Source organism: Lissotriton helveticus, chromosome 6, assembly GCF_964261635.1.
Source record: "Lissotriton helveticus chromosome 6, aLisHel1.1, whole genome shotgun sequence".
NCBI classification, from domain to species: domain Eukaryota; kingdom Metazoa; phylum Chordata; class Amphibia; order Caudata; family Salamandridae; genus Lissotriton; species Lissotriton helveticus.
In genome coordinates, this window is record NC_136067.1 from 1,822,883,170 (window position 1) to 1,822,908,717 (window position 25,548).

Below are 25,548 nucleotides of genomic sequence, written 5' to 3' on the forward strand. Positions count from 1 at the left end.
AGAGGATGAGGAGCAGTGCAGACTTTCACGCAGTGTGTTTTCAGGGTACTTTGAGCCATCTGTTACAGGGGAGGGTCTCAATATTAATGCCTTTGACACTGCAATATGTCTCAATACCCTTCACATTCATACTTAACTCATCATGAACGTTCTTGATGTCCTCTCAGCTCAAGACCAGTAATAACAGATATGATATGGGGGGGGGGGCAGGGGGATAGGGGCTCTCATTTCGAACTAGGTGGCTGACATTGGCAACAGAACCTTGCCTTGTATTTCCTGAATGCTGCAACTCCATCTTGAGTATCTTCTGTGGTATTCTGAAAATAAAATCCCTAGCAAGCTGATGTCTTTGTTGGTCTTTGAGAGTGCTCCCTAATATATTTAAAAAAACACACTTGTCTACGTGTGTGAATCAGGAAAGCAGACAAAGCAATGCATGGGGTCTTGCTCTGTCATCTTCCCACCACAAGGACATTTTCACTCAAGTGATTTAATTCCTACGAAAATTTGTTTAAAAGTCATCTGAAGAAAAATCGAAATTAAATTCAGACACTGCTGTAAAACATCATTCTTTCTGAAAAATGCAAAGCAAAATTCAGTAATATTAAAAAAATATCTATCTTTTTTATCCCACAAAATTGACAAACATCGTTGAGGAACAAGAAACACATGTTTATTCTGAATATCTGGCACGCAGTGTCAATCAAGAAAGTCAGACAACATTGACCAGCTCTGAATGGCTGGCGGAAACCAATCAAAATTCTTGAAACATGCTTCTATGGTAAGAACATTACGGGTAGCTGATGGACAGAACTACAATTTACTTTTCAACTTTTTCCAGTGAAGAAGGTTGCAGTGACTGTAAATGGTGGTAGATGTATTTTGTGTATTGTCTAAGAGGAAACATCAGAACCATTGAAAAGCTGGGTCTCTGTGCCAAAGTCAGCATCTGTTCTGCCTCGTAAAAACTGCACACTGGAAAATGTTGGCATCTTACTCTAACAAGCATTTGCAATGCAATAGGTCTCGCATTTACGCAAGTTTGAGCTATTGACATTGCAAATGACTGCCTTTTTTTTTTGTTTTTGTTTTTAAAACAAATAAAAGGCATTGTCATTTACAATGCCAATAGCTGAAACTCGCGTAAATGCGTGACCTGTTGCATTGCAAATGCTTGTTGGTAAGGTCATTGTACCCGAGGGCACTGAAAAATTTGCAGGTGCTCGGAAAACTTAAAAGATTCAAGAGCGGTGCGCCAAATCTCCATTGGTAGGTGTGGAAAGAAAGTAACTGACATTAGTGCGAGGGATGGTGCTTAAATGCAGCTCCTGTCCATCACTTCCGCGGCGCTATGGCGCCAACGTGGAGCTCGTGGACGTCGGCCTACAACGCATGGGAGTACGGCTACGAAAAACCTCCACATCCAGTCTTTTACCAGAGGGATACTCACTTTTAACTCCCCCAAGGCTTTTGCTCAGTTTTAAGAAAAAATTGACTTTTTATTGACCCAAGCCTGAAGTAAATGATGACAGGTGTATAATATTATGTTGCGCTTCTGTTATAAAGTGCACTAAATTTGCAGAGTGTTGAAGCTATGCCGTAATGCATAAAAGCTGTGTAAGCGTGATTAAATGCAAGCATATTGGATTCCACACATACCCCTTGGAGCTTTAGTTCAACCTCCGTCAGCCATTGGATTCTTTGGTTCAGAAACTATTAGCATTCGTTTCAGATATTACCAGTCACATCATGGATCACCTAACAGGAGTATTTTAGTCTCACCTTCTTTGTATTGGCTGTTAATGTATATGTGGTGTTCTGACTCCTTTGAGACACAGAAAGGACTATTTTACATCTGAAAGATACATACTGTCATCACACATGTATTTCTTTATTTCATCTATCAACTTTTGAGGCTGGGCGTGTTATCGCAGCTCTCCAATAATATATTGCTACCAGTTCTTTAAAATATGCATGGAATGGGCTTTGTATAAATCCAGAAGTGTATTAATCTCCCTTCCTCATGCTGTTGGCTGTTTAGTGTATCCTGTCACCTTCCACGAGGTGCTTGCACTGCAATGCTTGAGGGAATATTTTACATCTGTCTAGAACACTATCATGAAACATTTAATTCTTTATCTCATAGATGCACAGAATACAAAAACAATTGTTTTTACTGCATTCGGCTTTTTAATGTTAGTCAGGACTCAAAATACAAATCAGACCTTATTGCTTTACCAATTTTATTGTGATTGACGCTATAGCAGGCATTTGTATTGCTTTTTATAAGCAGTCTAGGGCAAGTGTCAATCGTATTGGCTTTGCCAAAGCTTTGTTATTTTGCAGGGAAGCTTTTATGCAGTGAATGCGATAAAGTCCCTAACGGACAGTCCTCCAATTCTTTAGGTATCCCAAAACACAGAAAGGTACTGCTGTACGTTGATAACCTTGCTCTCATCCCTCACCAGAGCATTATTTGTAAGGAAAATGTCAGTTTTAGCTGGTATCTAAAGGTAAGACTAATTATAATAAATCTGGATGACTGAATATTGCAGGCAGGTGATATACACTTATAACATTTGAGGTTGTAATCATTCTAGAGCTGGCAGGTTTAATAGCAGCCAGTTATGGTGGATACACTGATGAGTCCACTTGGGAGGGACTTAAAGAACTAGGTGGCACCGATCTGCTTTGCAGGTCGTATATCTTTGGTAAAATGTTGTTCTACCCACGATCAGTGGTTCGTTTTTAAACAGCCGTTTCCTTTCCGGGTGATTATCTGCAGGAAAGTCAATCTGACATGAGCTCTTCCATCAGTGGGCTGTAATATTGTAGAAGTTCCTGGCTTGTGTCCTCCTTGAATTCTGAATCATGGTTCTTCTGTGCAGTGGGCCGGAACTCAGTGACAGTGCTTCTTTTCGTAGTGAGTGAGGTGTCTGTGCAGTGCGTGCATCTCCGTGCTGTAAGGGACCGCGTAGTGTTTGATCAGTTAGAGGCGGCTCTGAGCAATGGGTGAGGCCTCTGCAATGAGTGAGAGCTGTGTGCACCGAGTGAGGGCATGCACAGTCAGTATTTCTCTGAGCAATGAGTGAGGACTCTGCAGTGAGTATTTGGCTCAGTGCATTGAATCTCCAAAAAGTCAGAAAAATATTTCGCATGTAGGAGGAAAGTTATAGAAGAGGGGCTTTCTGCTGCTCAGGAGGGACTATACCGTTCCCTGTTCACATAATTCGGACTGTGTACAATCTGTATTCCTAAGCAGCAAGTAATGTTCATTCTAAAGGCTCCCCCTACTCTGGTCATTGAAGGATGGTTCATCGAGCGTATGACGTGTGTCCGCGATTATTATAAGCTTGTGAAATGTGGCTGCCCTATCTAGAGTGTTTTGTGACTATAATGTCTGTGTCGCCAGTGAATCCGCCGACCTCCACCTTGCTAGAACAATGGAGTGTCCCACGCAGCGTCACTGCTTGTGATGCGTGCGGAGGTGGACGTGACGCGCTGTGTGTTGTATATGAGAAGGGGTCCCAGATGGAACAACATAAGACAAACAAATCAGCAAAAATTAACCTCTTAAACATAGACTTCAAGGAATGTTATTTAATATACATCCTTCCTTGTAAATTAATTACCATATCTTTTCGCAATAATACAATTCAAAACATTTCATGATAAGCCCAGAAGAAAGGGGGGTGGGGGGGTGAAGAAAGGGGTGTATATGCCTTTTGATTGTGGCATCATACATGGAAAGAAACATACAAATAGTTGTATACCTGTGTTTCAGGTGTCTTGCATCTTGAGATGCATAACATGTGTGAGAATAGATATACATGTAGACACATACCTCAGTCACAAGAGCAAGCAGACCTTTAAACGTGACAGACTGTACTTCCCATTTCAGACACCTAAATTTATATGGCCTACTTCAAGTGTACCTTTTTAAAGACTCATATAAAGGACCCTAATCACTAATCCCTCAACCCACATGTCTTAAAACTCACCTTTCTTTTCTACCTTAATTTTTCACCAACTGCTCAAAATGTTAGACCTATCAAATTTAAAACAGCAATCCTTCCCATGTCACTTTGGTAAGTCTCACTATATAAATGTATAAAACATGAACGCATGTGTCTGTGCCTTTTGCTAGTGGAGTCATACATAAATAGAAGCATACAAATAATTGCATACCATAACACATGTGAGAATACATGTACAAATAGACACATACCTCAATCACAAGAGCACGAACACCTTTACACTTCACTCAGTTCTGTACCCATAGCAAACAGGGACATCTAGTAACCACCAGTTGAACTGCAGCTCTTTGTAGAATTATTTTGATATTGGATACTATATCATATTCACTTCCCACTGCTAATCTCATCCCATAATGCTTTGCAGAGCGTTTGGTTGGGATTGTTTTTTTGCCAATAACTGTGCTTGGGGTGGTCCTAAGAGGATGGGTCACTAGAGCAAACGGTTTGTTGCTATGCGGAGGATTCTGCACGCATCCTTTAATGGAAACCCGAGTGAACTTTGAAAGGGTTGGTTTAAAAGATACCACTCATCCCGTTCCATGGCTCGCGGCAAGTCATTAAATTAAATGGTATACGGATGGACAGCGAGGAGCTTTCCCGCTTTCTTCGAGTTTCGGATATACAAACGAACCTAGGAGGTCTTATTTAAAGGCAGTTTTCCCGATTAGCGATTTGGAAGCAAGAAGCCACTGCCAGCAATTTGTTTTGGTTCCTTTTGTTTCACCCTCATATATGATATGAGTTTTCTGTCACGAATAGAAGCGTTTCCATGCATAAACAGCACCTAGGATCGCTGCCGCGTGAATAGGATTACGCTCTCTTGGCAATAGGAGCCCTTGGCCCAACATCAGTTTCAGACGGAGCCGCTAGATTCACCGTGCTTCGTGTAGGTGCCCCCTTTTTGTACTCCCACACCCCACCACCACCCGTCCTGAGGAAGACCCCGCTGTAGGGCAATAACGTCGCCTGCGAAACTGGGGTCGAAACGTCGACATACTGTTATTCTTTCTTACCTGTGGGCAAACTGATCACTTGCGGACTGTGCCAGACATTAACAGGATAGGATTTTCTCAACCTATGAGTTGATATATGATAATGTATATATATCCAGTGTGGCACTATATGTTCAAATATTGATGAGACCACATATTATGTTATTCCTTTATGACTAATTTAAACCTATGCTGCACAATTTTCCTTTCTTCACCCCCCCACCCCCCTTTCTTCTGGGCTTATCATGAAATGTTTTGAATTGTATTATTGCGAAAAGATATGGTAATTAATTTACAAGGAAGGATGTATATTAAATAACATTCCTTGAAGTCTATGTTTAAGAGGTTAATTTTTGCTGATTTGTTTGTCTTATGTTGTTCCATCTGGGACCCCTTCTCATATACCATTGATTACCCAGGTCCCAGTACTAGTGGGTTGACCCATTTATTATAACACGCGCTGTGTGTTGTAGCACGGGTGGTGTTTGTGGCATGCTCTTGAATGTATCAGCTGATGCACCGCGTGTGTCTTTGTAGGGGCAGCGGGGGCGAAGGGGAGGGCTGTAAGGACCGAGGCCGTCGGTCATGCTAATTATGTGACATGATATCTCGCCTCCCACGGTGTCCCAGCTCTCCGCCCTGCCCACAGTTGATGCCATTTTCCTCCTCTTATTTACTGCTCTGTGCAGTTGCCGGTGAGCGCCTGCACTATGCAGCTGAACGCCCAATTTGGATTTTTTGCGGTCACAGACGGCTGTGATTTTGTGCGCAGACTGTGAGGGCCTTATACAAACCCTACCCTGCTATGTACTGAGTGGAGGGTGGGGGGGGGGCTTGAGGACTGTGCATAGAAACAGACAGTCCGCAGCAGACAAGACGATGCAACATCCGTTTCTGTTGCTGGCGGACGTTTTAGGTCTATATGATGCATTCACCTAAAAAAAAAAAAACGAAACTGAAACCTACGAGCCACGCGACGTGGGCGGTCTACGGTAAAAGCTCACGCGCGCGACCCAATCCCAAGGCGCATGGCAGAGTCGGATTCCGATGAAATCATGTACCCAATACCAATGGTATGGGTTGAAAAGGAGCGAATAACCTTTTAATATCACATGCTATGAGGGATTACCAAACCCAGTCTGTACGAGACCAGAGATGAATGGGTTACGAACATAAGCAAAGAGCTTATCAAATGAAAATGGACGACAGCATAGAACCAAACAGCCAAAGAGTCCAGACACGCCTGCCAAATGACTTTCATTCTTCGAACGTACCTAAAACCAAATACCCTAAACTGAATGTTTCCCAGCGAATGAGTGTCAAAGATCTGTAGCTAGCAAAGTAGATTCCTAGCATATGGTATACTCGGAGAGTACTAGATGAAAGTTACCAGCACATTTTTAACATGTCTTCTAAGCCATATGTCCAGACCCAAAAAGCATAAAATCATCCTGTAAATTTGGGAATTTAGCTTTATCACTTGGAAAATAATTTCAGGGAGTTAACTTCATACTTTCAAACATACTAGCTGGCTAGAAGTGATACAGAAAGGCGTAGATGCTGAAGTCAGCACTCAGCATAGCAAAGGAAAAGTGGTGGGGTAGCGGCGGAGATGTTTATGCAGGTGTCAAGCATTCTGGATTTGTCTAAGAAGTCCACCAATAAACCATCCCAAGATAAAGAGATTAAAATAATTAAAACAAAAAAACACCTAGGGAACAACTGTTACCTCGAGATGAGACAGTGTACCATAATAAACTGGGACGAAGCCAAGCAGTGCAAAAAAAAAAAAAGTAGTCACATGGCAAATCAAGCCCTTGCCTCATACTAGCATACAAACCCCAAACTGCAAACTTGCACAGTGGCCATCCCTCAACTCCTACCTCACCCACGAAAGATACTAATGTAATTCCGCATTGTGCAAAAGCAAATGAAGCACTAACAACCTGAGGCGCTCAATATATTTTCTGTCTCCTGCATGTTTAGGGCCTGCATAGTTGCGTTGTAGTTCCTTATGTTTTCCTTTTTCCATACATGAAACTGGAAAGTACATTACATTGCAAAGTTTGTCCTACTGAATATGAAAAATAGAATAACGAGAATATGAAAAGAAAAGTCTGATAACTAATACAATGGTCACACTTCATGTTTCAAGCATCATGGTTGTCGATTTTAATTTCATTATTAAAGCCTTTACCCAGTGAACCTGTGCCTCCTTACTAGAATGCCTTTTTGCCGTTTTCAGTGTGCATTCCGTATTTTGGGCGGTGCATTGGCTCCATCTCAGCGGCATCTGAAGAAGGCACACCACGCCGAAATGCATTATGCCACAACTGCTGTATCATTAAAGAAACCTCTCTCGAATTTCCCTGCCTGTGGCCTCTTCCTTCTGTTTTGCTGGAGGTTCCCTTGGAGATAGATATATATATATATATATATATATATATATATATATATATATATATATATATATATATCTCTTCAGTTTTACCCGTTAACATTCCAGTGATTTCTCGGTTAATTAGCTTCTTTTGCGTGGTTCCTTGTGGCCTTTCTACAGCAGAAACATGTATTTTCTTTTTCGAAAACACCTTTGATGATTTTACTTTTGACATTTTCAGATACTTCAGCACCCTAATTCACCTGGAAACTACCTCCTTCCTAGATATCTTAACCTTTGTTGTTAAGTTAAGCAGTTTTTTAAATTGCTCGATTACCCAGGGGTGTACTGGCGCTAACAGAAATATGAAAACAACTAAATGAACCTACATTAAATTTAGTTATTGAAAATCCAGCTTTTTACTTGCTTTTAAAAAGCTGGCAGTGTAGGAGCAGCTTTAATATGGAGTGGAAGCAAGTTCCAGCCTCTGGTTGCTCGAAGGATGAAGCTGCTTCCACCCCACTTGGACTTCTTGAATCTAGCAAAAACCACGTCATTTTGCTCCCTGAGTTCGTAGAATTCCACTGGCGTGGTACCACTTGAAGGATTGTCTTAGGATAAGAGGGCCTGTGTCATGAAGCGCCTTGTAGACTAGAGAGAGTGCCTTACATTTTATAAGATTTCTAACTGCTAACCAGTGTATATCTCCAATTACCGGAGAAAAGGATTGAAACTTGGAAATGCTTAGAAGCCTGGCAGCCGCATTTTGCAATGTCTGTAGTTTATTCAAGTACTGCTTTTGCAAACTCAGATACAGACCATTACAGTGATCAATTTTATCCAACGCTAAGGTGGTAATAACCGTTTTCTTTGCACTAATGGGCATAAACAGCAACATTTTCTTGATCAATTTTAAAGTATTGAATGAAGATGAAATTACTGAATTTATTTGACTGGAGTAATTCAATTTGTCGTCAATTATAACTCCCAGATTTTTTAACTGGATCCGTGAGTGCACCCATCTCCTATGGCCAGTACGAAGGTGTCCAAACCAGGGGGATCGTTCCCAGTCAAAATGACCTCGGTCTCCCCAGAGTTCATTTTTAAGCAATGACTGCTCATCCAACAGTTGATTGCACGCATGCAGTCATGAAAGTTAGCTCCAATATTATGAAGGTTATTTAATGCTGATAACACCATTTTTATGTCATCAGCAGAGGAGGTGAGGGAAAATCCGAAGGACATGATAAAGGATGCTAGTTCTGTTACATAATGATTGAATTGAGTTGGAATGAGCAAGGACCCTTGGGTGACACTGCAAGGAAGAGTGAACGGTTCTAATACGGAAGAATCAAAGGCCACAGTTTGTTCTCTTCTTTCAAGAAATGATATAACTAAGGCCAATGCCGTATTCCTTACACTGATGGTCTCCAGCCGGCCAATCAGAACAGAGTGGTCAACTGTTTCAAAAACGGCCGACAGGTCGAGGAAAACAAGAGCTGCAGTTCCTCCTCTATCCAGCGTTGGCCTTATCTCCACTGTGGCCTGGATTAGTGCAGTCTCTGTGCCATTGCCTGGTCTGAACCCAAGTTGTGTTGGGTACAGAAGATGGTTATTTTGAACAAAGGACATCTGTTGTTGATTCATAATGTTTTCTATTATTTTTGCTGCACATGGCAAGTGGGATATGGGTCTGTAGTTTGTTGGATCCTCAGCGTTGAGACTGCACATTTTTAAGAGGAGACATATTGAGGCCTTTTTCCACTGTGATGGAAAATGACCAGTTCCAAACATGGAGTGAAAGATTTGAGTAAGATACCCCTGGCTTTCACTCACGCAGGAAAAATGAGTACAGAGAAAACTACAATCTCCTCACTATTTGAGATCTATTCCCCGTCAACCATGTCCTCCAAATAGCTGCCGGCCGCCGATTCAACAATGCTCAATACATCCACCTCATTATTTTCCAAAGACTGCACAACAGTCCTACTTACGTCTTACCCCCTCCCACTGACGATTTCCCTCCACTAACACTGGTTTAGTAAGATACAGAGGGAAACCACATGATATCCAAACTATATCAGTTGTGCATTGTCATGAAACCGGACACCGCTGCTAGGGTGAGAGAGATATGGGCGTGGGACCTGGGAACCCCCTTACGGACAGAGTTTGGACATACAGTTGTTCCCAAATACAATTAATCACCGGCATACATTTTTTGATTTAACATTTTTACACCGTATATATCTTACCCCCTTAGAAATTGCTAAATTCGGCCCTACCAGATCGGATCAATGCCTTAAATGTAAAGGTCCAAGAGCGGATTTTGCACAACTAACCTGCCCATGCCCTGTCATTTCTACATACTGGATATCAGTCTTCTCCAATGTCGCAGATATGATAGATACCACACTCCATCCTGACCCCTTAGGGGCCATTTTAGGTTATTCCAAAGACATACCTCGACCTGTGTGCAGGCTCGGCTCCATGGCCTTTCTATTAGCCAAACGAGAGATTACTCTCTGCTGGGGATGCACCAGGGCTCCCACCTCTGCTGCCTTGCTTAAAAGTATGACCTATTGTGACTGTGTTTGTGAAGACTATGCTACGCTTCAGCGCCGAACATCCAGTCCTCAGGATTTCTGGCAGCCCCTGAGTGATTAACTCTGTACTATTTATTACGTCTCTGCAGATTCAACCCACCACTCTCCCCACAGGACACATTGTCCTCTACTTTAGGTCTCCATCTGCCACTTCACACCCTTTTTACACTGAATGAAAACCCTCATGTTACTTGACATATATTTTTATGATAATGCCGTGTTGCTTCACTACTGTACCTCCAGGATGTGTTTTGGCGATGTGAATTATGTGCTGTTGCTGGACTGTATGTTATATGTTATATATATACTCGAGGCGATTTAGTATAGACTGTTGGTTACCACCCCTTGTACTTGGTATCAGGCTATCTATCACCTGCCAGGTGAAGTCTGTATCCGAATGGCCTTTTGCCAAACTGCAACTCCAAAAATGTGATCTACTGCATCAAGTGCCTGTGCCAACTACGATATATCGGACAGACAACGCAACAGATCAAGACCCGGATCTCCCAACATAGAAGACAAATCCGTTGCAAAGTGCTTACGGCACCACTGGTGGAACATTTTTTTGGCAAAAGGCCATTCGGAAACAGACTTCACCTAGCAGGTGATAGATAGCCTGATACAAAGTACAAGGGGTGGTAACCAACAGTCTATACTAAATTGCATCGAGTGCAAATTGATCTACAACTGCAAGACAATTGAAAGGGAACTGAACACTCTAGATGAATGGAATACGTGTTTCTAATACAGACCCTGATTCATACCATATGCCTACCTACTGTGACAAATGACTATTTATGTGTACCCTATATGTACCCTTATGCAAATGAATGCCAACCTTGCAATAGGGCCTCTATTAATCTGACTCTCTGTTAATGTCTGTTTATTGCTAATCATGTAAAATTGTTTCAATGCCCATTTTCTGATAAGCAACCTCCATAATTTCATTCGTTTTTGTTTGGGTCTACTAAAAAACGTGTCATGTGTACCCTATACCTACACAAATGAATGCCAGCCTTGCGATAGGGCCTCTACCAATCTGACTCTGTGTTTATGTCTGTTTATTGCTAATCATGACCAAATGTTTGGCTGCCCATTTTATGAAAAGCAATCTCCATAATTTCAATCTGTTTGGGTATAATTTCGTTATCGTTTGGGCCTACCCAAAACATTTCATGTCCAATGGAATACAATTATAGCGACTACTTATCGTATTGAACTAATTGTCCCAAATACTGTAATCAATTACTGTTTCCCATGCACAACACTACCCCTTAAACATGCGCGACCAATAGCAAGATTAACTAACTGGAATACGCAGGCGCGGGAGCCTTCCCACTATTAGAAGCGTCTGCGCATGCGCGTCTATAGTTACGTCACTCCCCGAAGTATAAATCACCTAAGCCCGTCATGCCCCGCGTCCGCAGCTACAGCATTAACGGCAGCCGCGAGGACGAGCAAAATCATTACGACCGTGTAAACAAGGAGTTTAAGTGCCCCTCCCGCCGCCACATTAGGTTTTTAGGTCTCGTCCTTTACCATTGCGAAGCAATGGGAAATGGGGGAGAATTCAAGTGCTCAAACGGATTTCCGTGGCGTTTTCTTCGAGTGCACGTACAGGCACGCGCATTTGGCCCATACACTTTCATGGCCATCTGTTCCTGTTCCTAATGGCCCTCCCCCCTCCCCCTCCCCCAGCACAGAGCGCGCATCGCGGCCGCACAGCACATCAAAGGGCTTCTCCCAGCGTGTGCTGTGCGGCTTCTCCTCCCCTAATTATGTGGCCGGCCGTACTTGTGTTTCCTGGCCGCTTCCCGGCCGCTCTTGTATTTAATTAGCAGCAGCAGCATTTCTCCTGCGCCAGGCCACATCAAAGGCTCTGTGCCATTAAAACTTAACTTATCTGCGAGGTAAAAGACTGCGAAGTACTGAAATCCTAACCTGGAAGTAAAACTCCTGATGTACTCACTTGCAATGTAACATCCCACGATGGAAAACCTATGATGCAATGGTGACGTACATACACCCACACCCTACTGCCCTGCATATCTGTGAATCCCAAAGCCGAGTCGAAGTGATCTTACACTCAGGTCTTGCATCAATCATCATTCCGTGTAAGGTGCATGTTTATTTCCCGCCATGCCGCACGCTGAATCACAGTCTTCAAAACTTGACAGATTTATAAACCTTGTGTAAAAGTTCCGCAGTGTCAGCAGGAGCAGCCCGTAATACCATGGTTACACATTTTACAGATTAAATTCATTTTCATGCCCTGAATTGCGCATTTGTTATGGACAGTAATCCTTCAAGAAGAGCTGAAACCTGTATTGCGCTTATCTTTCTCCATACTCTTCCAGCAAGAAGTGTATCCTAAAGGAAGCCAGACACACACAAAGGTCTCAGTAGCCTCGGGGGACCGGATGTGTTAGGGATGCCACTCATACATTATTGGCTCGAGAGCATCCTTCTTAGACAGACTGCAGCAATGAAGAGGCTCACACAGAGAGAGAACAGAATGTAAATCTCCAGAATATGATTGCAGAAGCACTGACTAATGCTCTGGCGGGTCCGTCGCTTTGATAATTTGTGCACACCCGGTGGAAACATAAAATATTAAGACATACGCGGTTCTTGTGCTATTCGCCGTTTTACTGTTCTTCCCGGTAATTGAATACGGGTTGGCTTGCCCAGGCGGTTTCAGCTCCCTTCCCTCCTTGTCTTCAAGGACAAGCCTGGTACATTTTACAGGACAAGCCTGGTTATTCCTTGCATAACTACTTAAGATATGAGGTTAATACACATTTTATCTTGTTTTATTTTGATAGATGTCTTTTTTGTTTAGTTTCTTTATAATTTCAACTGACATTTAATCCAGATTTGGATTCGGGATTCTGAGTTCTGCAACAAAATACAGACACCTATATTTTCCTTTCACATTTCAGGAGGAAACACTGGGTGAAATGTCACATCAAAGGCTCTGTGCCACTCACACCCACACAGCAACACTTACAGACACGCAACGCCACTCACACCCAGGCAAGCCCACTATCATCCACGCAACACCACACTCACCCACGCAACGCCACTCACCCAAGCAACACCACTCACCCACGCAACGCCACTGACACGCGCAACGCCACTCACACGCGCAACGCCACTCACACGCGCAACGCCACTCACACGCGCAACGCCACTCACACACGCAACGCCACTCACATGCGCAACGCCACTCACACGCGCAACGCCACTCACACCCGCAACGCCACTCACACCCGCAACGCCACTCACACCCGCAACGCCACTCACACGCGCAACGCCACTCACACGCGCAACGCCACTCACACGCGCAACGCCACACGCAACGCCACTCGCACACGCAACGCCACTCGCACACGCAACGCCACTCGCACACGCAACGCCACTCGCACACGCAACGCCACTCGCACACGCAACGCCACTCACACACGCAACGCCACTCACACACGCAACGCCACTCACACACGGGTGCAGATTGTGGGTGCAGATTCAGAGAAAACTCAGCAGCACCACCACCATTGCAATGCAATAGGTCTCGTTTTAACGCAAATTTAAGCTATAGGCCTTGTAAACGGCAAAGCATTTTATTTATGTTCCAAAAACCAGAACGCAAAAATAAAGGGCATAATCATTTACAATGCTAATAGTTCAGACTCGCATTATTGCGAGACCTATTGCATTTTCAATGCTTGTGTGTTAATGCCGCCCCATATTGAATGTCGTCCCTGACTCAGCCAGCGGTTAATACGCAATATTTCATTACAGATCCAGACCCGAGGCCACAGTCCGGGACCTACAGGGGTAATTATAAGCAAGCACTGCCACTTGGCAATTCCTCACTAATTTCAGCAGTGTCCATCTGTTCAATAATCACGCTATTTATTAATTCAATTCCTGTCCCTTACTTGATCCACCATGACTTCACCTTGAATCCAAAGTACGAAGTAAGCAGCCGAGTTATGCTAGTACTAGCACTAATTGCTTAATGGGCTATTGTATATATTACTCTTATTTCTGCTCGATCAAGTCTCCACGTACAATATCCCAATCATGCTTATCTAAAACGTCGACATACGCATGGATAATCACTCCAGTTGTTAAGATCAATGTACCAAACTTAGAAGTAAGACACCAACACCTCCTTATGCCTAATCAGATTAGTGTGACTGCGACCCAGTAGCCTTATACTCCTGTTCTGTTCTGTTTGCCACAGATCTCTTCCAAAGAGACCACGAGAAGCTCCCTCCCCAACCAGACCAAGACACCGATACAATCTTTTGACTCTTTAATCAGTAAGTAGCAGCGCTAGCACCCCCGCGGTTCCTAGCTCCCTCACCAGATGATAGTAGCACTGACGTATGCGTTACAATCTCAATTACTGATTCTGAATAATCACGGTTAGCACTTTGGCACCATGCTAGAATTTACTAATTAAACACACCCTCATACCATTGTATTCCTACAACAGCCAGTAGAGGTTTGTAGTACTGTACAGGCGCCCCCGCATGCGATAACTGCTCTCCCATTCAGCTGCATGGGATGACTACTGCAACCAACAATAATTGCTATATGACTAAGCACTGGGAGCCCACTGCCACTGTATTAAACCAATTAACTGTCCAGTATGGTACAGCGCTAATATATGCTCATCTTTTAATCTAGTTTCAGAACGCTCACTCTGTCCTGATGATGATCTTAACTAACTAAAGATCGAAACGTCGTCGACCCCCTGTTGAAAATCCCCCCATTTGTACATATTGTTTTGGATTTCTTTGTCTGTGTGATATTTCGTATACTGCCACTCAGTCACGTTACGCACCCTTGTCACATGTGAGCACCTGAATGTATCTGTACTAATCTGCATATTACTAGGATTAAATGTATACATGTTGCCCTATGAAGCCTGCTCCCCAAGTGATTTATTCATTAGACAAAATAATATTTAACCTTGTGTTACTGGACCTAGTTTGGCCTCCCTTGAACCATTGTCCTTCTCATAAATATTACACCCCAGGTTCACTTAACGGGGTACCCTTGTTTCTCAAACCATCCTACATTCAGCAGCTCAACAGCTGTCTGGAACCAAGTAATTTGAACATATCATCCCTGTTTTGAGGATTATGCCTTCTTTCTTCACTTTATTGCATAGCAGCGAAGACAAACACAACTACACTTCCCATGAACCACAGGGAAGGGAAGTAAACAAAGAACAATGGCAGCAGCCAATCACTAGTCCCAAACACGGTGTCCAACGGAGGATCCAGACAGTCCACATAGTCCCTCAACTGTGTCCTCTCCTCCTCTTTCTACGCTGCTACGCAGCAAGATAAGTACTCTTCAGTTTGCCTTGACTGTTTTGTGCTTGGTATTGTGCTTAGGATTGTTTCTTGTGGTTATTCATTCATTGCGCATTGTATGCTATAATATTTCTTGTCATTTGTGCAATTTTGTTATTGCTCCTTTATTCCTGATTAGCACAGTGCGCGTTGTGTTTCCTGGACGGGGGCTGCTCCGGTTGTGATTACCGCGGGCGCGCCCCGTCTCCCCCGTGTGAATTATTTCGTTAGACGCGCTGCGTCTTCTGTTCACGCCTCCCGCAGCAGGGGCTGCGCCGCAGAGAGGCAGGCCGCGGGTACGGTCGGATCCGTACCTACGCGGCTGGGTTGCTGGCATGTGCACGGTCCTCCCGCCACTAGTGGGCGCGTACGTCTTCGTTGGCGGCGCGAAGTAGAATCTCTCTTCTGGGAGTTTTCGAACGTCGCGCCTCCGTCTTTGGCCGGGTTCTGGTCTGAGGTAGACGCCCGGAAGGGTGTAGAGCGGCGAGGCAGCGTTTTTAGAGTATATTAACGCCTCGCAGCTCCCTTTGTTGCTACGCTTTCCTCTCGCGCCCAATCTTTGATTGAGGGACAGCCTGTATCCACTGTGGTGGGCTGAACGCCTCGTATTCAGAGGTCTGGTATTGCTATTAGCGCTACAGCTAGGAACTTTTGACCCAGGCCATCGCTCCCTTCTCCAGGGGGGTTATTTTGCAATAATACATTGTGCCAGCAGTTAGTCCCTGGGGCCATCCCCGATAAATTGTTGGTCTTTACCACTTCATAACATTCTGGTTGCCACCCAACCTTGAGAGGCCTTTGAGTTGGGATCTGTGGGAGTTCCCTCTTGTAGTGTAGAGCCTCCCAGGATGGAGTATTATGATGATTATAATGAGGAGGAGGAAGACCCCCTCGCGGACATGCCCTGGGGAGACGCCTTTTATGAGGCGGTTGATTCTTCTATTTATAAAGCGGTGGACCAGGCCATGCCCCCATTAGAAGATAGGCTTTCCCGGCAGATTCAGCAAGCCTTTACCCAGCTATCTCAGCAACTGGCCCCTTCGTCCCAAGCCCCTTCAACCAGTGGGTCCCAGGGCACCATGGGTTTCCCGCCACCTAAGAGGTCCCGTGAAGCAGGGGTGGATGTAGACGCTTTTGATCGTCTCCGTCAGGCTTTCCTTGCCAGTCGTCCAGCGCTCCCTAGGGTTTCCCCGTCCACGGCTCCTGGGCCGTCTGGCCCGCGCCCAACGCCAGGGTCTGACCCGGCGCCCGGCCCCGTCCCGGTAGTACCGGTCCCTCAGGCTACCCCCGGTACTTCCCAAGATCCCTCAAATACCTCGGATATGTTGGATCTGAACGATATTGTGCACCCGGGGTCATCGGAGTGGTCCCCAAGCGATAAGGTGGCAGCCTATGTGGCCGCCCATATTCGCCGACCCCTGAAAAAAGAGGCACGGAATTGTTTGAGAGCAGAATGTCCTTGCCCTTCATTAGATGATAAGGTGGCCCTTACACCCGAGATAGATTCCCAGATGGGTACGTTCCTCCAGAAATTCATACAGGACCCCAAGAAGGGCATAGACAGATCTTGGCGGGCATGTCAGGATAAACTCCTGGATGCCCTGGGCCCCATTACAAAAATCCTCGACATGGCGGAGGAGGCCAAGGAGTCCGGGTCAGTCATTTCTCCAGAGGCCTTGTCGGGTTGGGCGCAACGAGTCATTGTTTTTATGGGCAACGCCAATTGTGCCCTTTCTACAGAACGCCGCCGGTCCCTCCTCATTAAAATTGATCCAAAGCTTGGGGACCTGGCGGATTCTGAGGCAGGCCCGGTGGCCCAAGGTGGGCTCTTTGGAGAGCCCTTTGTCATAGAGCTGGGCAAGTTCGTGAACACATTCACTTCTTTAGACCGGGCTCAGTCGACCATCAAAAAGGTGTTCCCCCGTGTTTTTCGCGGGGCCGGTCGAGGAAGGGGACGCTCGGCCGGTCGTCAGCAGCGCCAGACCAATCAAAGAGGCTCCGGACAGTACCAGGACCAATCCCGGTTTGGGAACTTTTACCCCACTCGTGGAAAACGGGGTAAAGGCAGAGGCTACCGTGGAGGAACCACAGCTTCCAGCCCAGGTGAGAGTTCTCCCTTCTTCCCCTCAAGAAATAGGAGGGCGGTTGGCAGGGTGTTTTCAAGCATGGTTGGCTGTTACACGAGATGCGTGGGTCCTGCAGACAGTCAGGGATTTCCGTATAGAGTTAGAGGGCACCCCGGTGCAGAGGGTTTCCCCACATCCTATTCAGTTTTCCGCTCAAGACCGCGTCCTAGTGGACGAGGAGGTCAGTTCCCTTCTCAGGAAGGGCGCATTCACCCTTACTTCCCGTCACCCAGAAGGGTTTTTGAGCAATCTCTTTCTCGTCGACAAGACCGATGGTGGCAAGCGGCCGGTGATCAACCTCAGCGAGTTCAACCAGTGGCTGGTTTATCGCCATTTCAAAATGGAGGGGATCCACCTCCTCCGAGGTGTACTCTGTCCTTTTGACTGGATGTTCCGGCTGGACCTTAAGGACGCTTACTTGGTGATACCAATTTTTTCTCTTCATCGCAAGTTTCTGCAGTTCCAGTGGAACGGCCGGGTTTACGAGTACACCTCTCTTCCCTTCGGCCTTTCTTTGGCCCCTTGGTGTTTCACCAAGGTACTCAAACCGGTGGTGGAGTTTCTGAGGTCCAGGGGTGTAAGGATGATTGTGTATTTGGACGACCTCCTTTTGATGGCGTCTTGTCCCCAGAGTCTCCTGAGTCATCTTCAGATGGTGGTCACTCTCCTCCAGGACCTCGGGTTTGTCATCAACGAGAAGAAATCGTTGTTACAGCCTGTCCAGACTATTACATTCTTGGGATTCGTAATAGACTCCACCGAATCCACGCTCAGCCTTCCGGCCAAGAAGGTGACCAAGATTCGTCACGAGCTGCGGTGAGTTTTGGCAAATCTGCTTATTTCCCTCCGGCATCTGGCTCGGGTGATAGGCCTTTTGTCGGCCTCCATCCAGGCCATCTTTCTAGGCCCCCTCCATTACAGGGCCTTGCAACGCTTGAAAGGTTTCTTCTTGCGAAGGGGGTTCCCGTTCTCTCACAAAGTCCCCTTGTCCGACGAAGCCCGCTCCGAGATCAGGTGGTGGCTGGACCACATGGAGGCCTGGAACGGCCGGGCAATTTTTGGTTCCGCCCCGGATCTGATCATAGAGTCGGACGCCAGCAGGCTTGGCTGGGGCGCCAAGTGCGGAGATCTCTCTACAGGAGGGTTGTGGTCTCCCGAAGAACAGAAACTTCATATAAACTGTTTGGAACTCCTGGCGGGGTCATTCGCGGTTCGTTGCTGGACGAAAGATTCTGTACAGTCATGTGTAGTTTTGAAAATGGACAATGTCTCAGCGGTCCGTTATGTCAATCACCAGGGAGGAACCAGGTCGAAGGCCCTATCAGACTTGGCGGCAAGTTTTTGGCAGTATTGTCTCGATCATCAGGTGTCAGTCACGGCGGAGTACCTCCCAGGCAGGAACAATCTGGAAGCAGACTTTCAATCCCGCCTTTGGCACCTGGAACCTTTGGTTTTTGCCCGGTTGGACGCCCTTTGGGGTCCGTTTTCGGTGGACCTTTTTGCGTCCAGACTAGACTACCAAGTTCCCCGGTTTTTCAGCTGGGGTCCGGACCCCCTGGTGGTGGCAATGGATGCGTTTCTCCAGGATTGGAGAAGGGAGCTGAGCTACGTGTTTCCCCCATTTGCGATGATAACGAGGGTTTCGGCCCAAGTACGTCGGCAGTTGGCAGATTTGACGATCGTCACTCCCCTGTGGAGGTCCCAAGTCTGGTTTCCAGTTCTTCTGGAAATTTCTTGGGATTTTCCAATCCTACTCCCCCAATTTCCGACCCTCCTCTTAGCTCCGGACGGGTCTCGCCACCCTCTAGTATCAACGAGTTCTCGGAGACTCATGGCGTGGCGGATTTCAGGGGTAGATGGGAACCTTTTCGCGAGAAGCTGAGATTCTTATCTCCAAGGTGTGGGCAGACAGTACGGTTAAAAGATACCGGTCTGCATGGAACAGATGGACACGTTGGTGTGTGCGACGGGGTGTTGATGTCGTGGTCGCGAATATGGTCCACGTCGTAAACTTTTTGGCTCACTTGGCTTCGGAAGGTTTGGCTTATAGGTCTGTGAATACCTTTAGGTCAGCCATTTCTTCGGGACATGTCCCGGTTGACGGTGCTCCAGTGGATGAGCACCCTTTGATCTGCAGGTTGCTGCGTGGCAATCGGCTGTCTTTACTCCCGGAGCCCCGCTATTCCGCTCTTTGGGACGTGAATCAGGTTCTTAACCTTTTCTTATCATGGCAACCGAACAGGTACCTTTCTAGGAAGGAATTGTCGGCGAAATTGGCCATGCTTCTCTGTCACATTTCTTGTAGACGGGTGTCGGACGTCCGGGCTTTGGACGTCTCAAGTAGGATTTTCTCTCCGGATGGAGTCACTTTCACCCTGCTGAGACGCACTAAGTGCCATTCCAGGTCCATTACCTATCCGCAGTTTCCGGATTCCCCGAAGCTCTGTGTGGTGGATTGCCTCAAGGCATATGAGGAGATGACTGTTGAATACAGACCTCCCGGAGAACGACAGCTTCTTATTTCTTTGCGTAAGCCCTTTAAAGCAGTGTCTTCTCCCACCATAGCTAGGTGGGTGCGATGGGTGATGAAAGAGGCAGGTATCAGTCTTAGCCAGTTTGGTGCACACTCTGAGGGGTACCATGGCTTCAAAGGCTTTCAACCTGGGCGCGCGTTTAGAGGATATTCTCAACGCCGCGGACTGGTCTTCTGACTCCACGTTCAAACGGTTCTATTTTAAACCGATTCTGAACGTGGCCAATTTGGTTGTGGGCAAGCTTTGAACAAGCATAATCCTCGCCTCCAGTCCTGACATAGAATGAAAAATGTCCTAGCTAACGTTAACGGAAAGTTTTAATTCTATTAAGGACTCGGAGGCGAGGATTTTCCCGCCCTGAACTCCTGGAGGAGATCGCTCCCCGTATTGTAGTAAGTAAGCTGGCTTGTACAGATATGTTTGAATTTTTTCTGTCTATGTATTCAATCTGATCATGCTGTTCATGTTCAATTATACTGGTCATGACTTGGTCTCTCTATGGCCGATGGTAAAGATATTTTTCTTGTCCTCAGGCTCGGATTCTCACAAGCAAGATCCCTGAAGAGTGAGGAATGCTGTGCTACGCGCTCCGAAAGAGGAGGAGAGGACACAGTTGAGGGACTATGTGGACTGTCTGGATCCCCCATTGGACACCGTGTTTGGGACTAGTGATTGGCTGCTGCCATTGTTCTTTGTTTACTTCCCTTCCCTGTGGTTCATGGGAAGTGTAGTTGTGTTTGTCTTCGCTGCTATGCAATAAAGTGAAGAAAGAAGGCATAATCCTCGCCTCCGAGTCCTCAATAGAATTGAAACTTTCCGTTACGATAGCTAGGACATTTTTCATTCAATGTGTATTGGCTAATAAATAACGGTATTCACTTCGCCCAGCCAGATTAAGTATGGTGCACCATAAAATCTCAAGAGGAATCAAACACAGAAGCAAAGACATTAACAGACTTCAGACTAAAACCTTAAAAACAATGTATCCAGCCCCCAATCCTTCTCTAGAGCTGTCATTTCTCTGGAAATCACTCCCAGACTAAATGAGAAACCGGGACAACTAACAATGAATCGTTAGAAAAACAGAAAATTGTGATTTACAAAAATCAGAAGCAGAAACCAACTAGCTACGAGACCCTCATTACTTTTTTCCCAAATCTCACTCCTTCGCCATATGCCCACTCCCACGTCTCACCTCTTTCCTCAGCTCTCTTTCCGCTCCAATTTACACATTGTCTTTATGTTGCTACCACCTTCTCTCGTCATCTTGCTCCAGAACGAAAAAAAAGCTCCTAGTGGTCATAAAAGTTTGATGCTTATACCTTTGTTTACTGCCATTTTGATTGAACCTGAGACTTCCATCTCTGGATCTTACCTATCCATTTCACTACAATTTTAAATAAGCTTGTAAATTTAGACACCATTTGGTACAGTGCACTACAGAAAAATGATAAATAAAAATATAAATTGTGTGCAGCTCAGTTAAAAAGCATGCATTCATTGCTTAAAGGTTCAAACGTATATTTCAGTTCAATGTGCTTGTATGCTTTCTTTGCAGGCCAAAGTAAGTTTAAAATGATATTGTCCCTTCTATTTGTGTCTGAAATTGAAGGTGCAACCCCTTGCTAAATTATCGCAGTGTGTCTGTGGTGCATGGACACTTATGGGGAACAGTTCTGTTATATTATTAGTATGTCCACTCAAACTTCTCTTTTACCACACAGATATATATTGTACAAAGAAATGAATTAACACAAAACAAGAACCAAGTGGTCAAACCAATATGACACAATACAGACATTTTTTGACTACCTGCAAGAATACGTAGGTTCTCCCACTTTGAAAACTCGACCACAGAGATGTGATGGTTTATTTGCTTGTTCAAGTCTTGGAAATCCAAACACTGGATCTTCGCCACACAAATACCACTCCATTGGTCCAAGGAGGACATGTTGGGCCAGCAGATCTTCCCTTTCTGGGGATGGATCAGGCCCCCGGCAGTAAATCTTTGGTACATAGAGAGCTAAATGCTGGTACACTTCTTTCTGAAGATCAGTTGCTTGCAGCCATTTCTTAAAAAGACAAACAAGAATTTGTTACATAAAACCTAACATTGTATAAATGGCTGTCAAGAAGCTTTAGTAAAATCTTAGCCTAGAGCTTAATATCACCAAGTAATCATACTGGATAATACATTTGAAACCATCATGCACTACGTTGAGCCTGACCCCTGGAAATCCCATGCCAGCCAACCAACTGAAAAACCACATACAATTCCTGTCAATACATCTGGAAATCTCCTTCAACAAAATGCCATCCTGGCTTTGGTCTTCAAACTCATTCCCGTACATCAACACATGGATTAATAAGGCCCTTAATTTGACATGTTATCAAGTATATATCACGACAAGCTAAATGAACTAAAAAATAGGTTTGCATAAGAAAAGTTACTGCAGTGTTCAGACCTCTATGGAAGTATACAATTTTGTTTCAATTGTGGCATAAGGCTATGCCCTGCACTCAGGTCCCAAAGTGTATAGCCAAAGGTTATACACTGTAGGCTCTTGGGCCATGAAGCAGGGTACAGGATTTGATTTAAGACAACTGCGTGCGTCCACAGATCACTGCAGTTGGATAAGGTCTATGCAGCAGGATCTGTAATCAAAGGAATTGACTGTCTACAGGGAAAGGAACAGTCATAGGTATTAGCCCTAGGTCACACCCAAATGCATCAAAACCAAAAACATTCACTGGAAAACAATGTTTAAAAAAGATTTTTTTTTTTATTCCAATCAGGATATAATGTTAGCTATTTAAAAAAAGAAAAATACCTAGGCCAAAGATAGCTTACAATCCAAAACCCAAGAAATGCTCTTCTTGCGATGCGCAATGCAACCTTAAATATCCTCAATGTACTGTTCCGGACTACTCTCGTCACAGATAACATTACAAATTATATAAGCAAAATGTTATTTAGAAAACAAGTGCCATACTACTCAATATAAAAAAGTACCACGTGTAGGGCATACATAGCTTATGTAAGAAAAAGGATATAATCTTTGGTTTGTTTAGCATCCACTGATAAACTATACAGCACTATTAACCTGTTTGAAATCTCAGAAAACAGCAGCCTTCCATCTAGGTCCATAAACTTCCATATACATTTCTAATGTGGGACTCTCCAAGGAAAATGTATGGTGATAATCGCAAAACTGCACATTCTCAGACCTAGAGGTCTAGGACACTGCCATGAAAACATTTGAGAAAGTATTTTGGCCCAACAAGGTGTTGGATTTTCCTTTTATTGTATATTACATACTTATCTCCCGTACATTGAATGCTTACACGAACAGACATGTTTAAAGTAATGGCTCCGACAGGATAGGGAGTTTGAATGTGATCACAGTGTAAAATCTTGGAGAAAGCGTTGACTACTCAACCACTTATACTTGGAGTCCAGTATAACAAGCATTGGCAAAGCCAATGGGGTTTGCCTTTTGACTCTACCAATGCGGACCTATTGGCTTTTCCAACAGTGCTTAGCTGATGCTAAAGAACGGGAAAAGAAGCAAATTGTTTTTGCTGGCGCTGAACAGCATAGGCAAACAAAACATTGCAATTATGTCTATACACGCATGTGTAGTGAGACATACTTCATCACAACAGTAAAATGAGGATGTTTAAATGTGAATGCCTAGCCAGGCATGCACATGCATCTATCATGATGTGACAGACCTTTTGTAAACCATTTTAAGATGGACGCCGATCTAGGTGAGATACGGTTTACATAGATACCTATATCTACAAATATATAGTGCAACAAAGTGACTTTTGGTTGTTTTCCTGCCAAATAAATGTGCAGCCCTGCAGCAAAGTACAGCTGCCAGGAACTCCCAAAAAAACAAAAAAAAAATCAACAAAAAATAAAAAGAACAACAATGGAACAACCAGGGAGGACGTTTGGGTTAATTAAACACCGAGGAGTGGTGAAACAGCGGGGTGGGGAAGAAAGGGATGAATATGGTGGGGGGTACTACATTTAAAAGAAAAAGAGAGTGAGGGAAGGGTTCAGGAAAAAAAACACAAGCTGGAAGAAGCAACACAGAGTGCAGAGGGGTGTGATTTGAGTAGGAAAGCAGCACACGAGGGAGAGAAGAAGAAATTTAATGCAATCCCATGGAGTTCTCAACGTAAACTGAAAAAGTAATTTCCTGAATGTAAGCAGTGGAAGGATACGCGTCATACAAATAAAACGCCAAGGAAGGGACAACACAAGAAGAGGGAGGGGCAACACAAGAAGAGGAAGGAACACCATTGAAAATGAAGCAAGCAAATGAAGTTGACAAGAAAACTAACAAACAGCAGCCAACGGGCTGACTCATACACACTTAAATACTCGTACTGTTCACAAAAGGTCTCCGACAACAGACAGCTAACTGCTATCTGTAGGTGACAAATGGAAATGGAATATCCAACCAAAAAAAAAAATCTTACTTGGGACCAACATAAATGACAGTACCTACCATGTAACCAGTGATTGCCCCCAAGTCCATAGAATAGGCTCACAGACCTTTGATCTATTTTTCTAAGCATTTCTGCTCACTTTAGGGACGTGTTTTCCAGAGACAATCAGTCTTGCTATCAATCCATACAAGACAAACATACTTTTTAGGTCGAGCCTGGGCGAGGCATGCTGTATTGGAGTATGTACTTGAATCCCCACCCACTCTCCGCCCATATTTGCAATTGGCTTGTGCCATTGTCCTTCGTAAATGCTGGCGTCTGATTGGTTAATAGGCTTGTTAAACCCTCCTTAGTACTGCCTTGTCTTCATTTGTAACCTCCCATGATGACTGGCCCTTTTACTTCTGCTGATACACGATATGTCTTATTTACTCTGCGAGCTCTATTTCGGACTTCGACATCTCCAAGACGCCTAGGGCACGCACGAGTTCGCACTTTATAAGACACATTTACATTACATTGCATCATTTCTTTAATGCGTTTCTCCCACTGCAGGATCAACATGCTTTCCTGCAACATTCAGCACGCTAAGCGCTTTACAGGCCATCACGCGCACAAGTTTTATATACACAGGCGCCACTCCGTATTTCAGTGTGATATTATAGAAAATGCGGGGCTCGCACAACTTGAGCTTTGGTTGACACTTGACCCAAGCACTAGGAGCGTGAGGTGGTGACAGGACACAGCGAGGCGGCAGCGGCGGCTCTGGACGCCGGCTCTCTCCAAGCCATCCCTGCAGGGCGGGAGCTTCAGGCTGCTCACACTGGGAGTGCAGCTCGGCGGTTTACATTGTCGGTGCTCCCGTCTTAATGAAATGAAAAACATCAGGCGACTACTATGACGTTTTCCGCTCCTAGCGTGAGGCACAGTAAACAGTTTATTTATGCGTGGAGGGGGAGCCTGGAAGGAAAACAACTAACCTTAAACGGATCGAGAACCAATCTCTGCCCGGAGCCACTGCTCCTTGCTATGCAGGACAT

General features: G+C 44.9%; 1 protein-coding gene across 2 annotated transcripts in view; it reads right to left on the reverse strand.

Moving 5' to 3' along the window:
* UBR2 (ubiquitin protein ligase E3 component n-recognin 2) overlaps nucleotides 1–25,548 on the reverse strand; it is a 1,610,484-nt gene that overhangs the window by 1,482,282 nt on the left and 102,654 nt on the right. For both annotated transcript variants that reach the window (XM_078649714.1, XM_078649715.1), the window contains exon 2: nucleotides 21,857–22,116. In XM_078649714.1, the coding sequence (XP_078505840.1) occupies nucleotides 21,857–22,116 (260 nt within the window). The remainder of the gene's footprint in view (nucleotides 1–21,856; nucleotides 22,117–25,548) is intronic.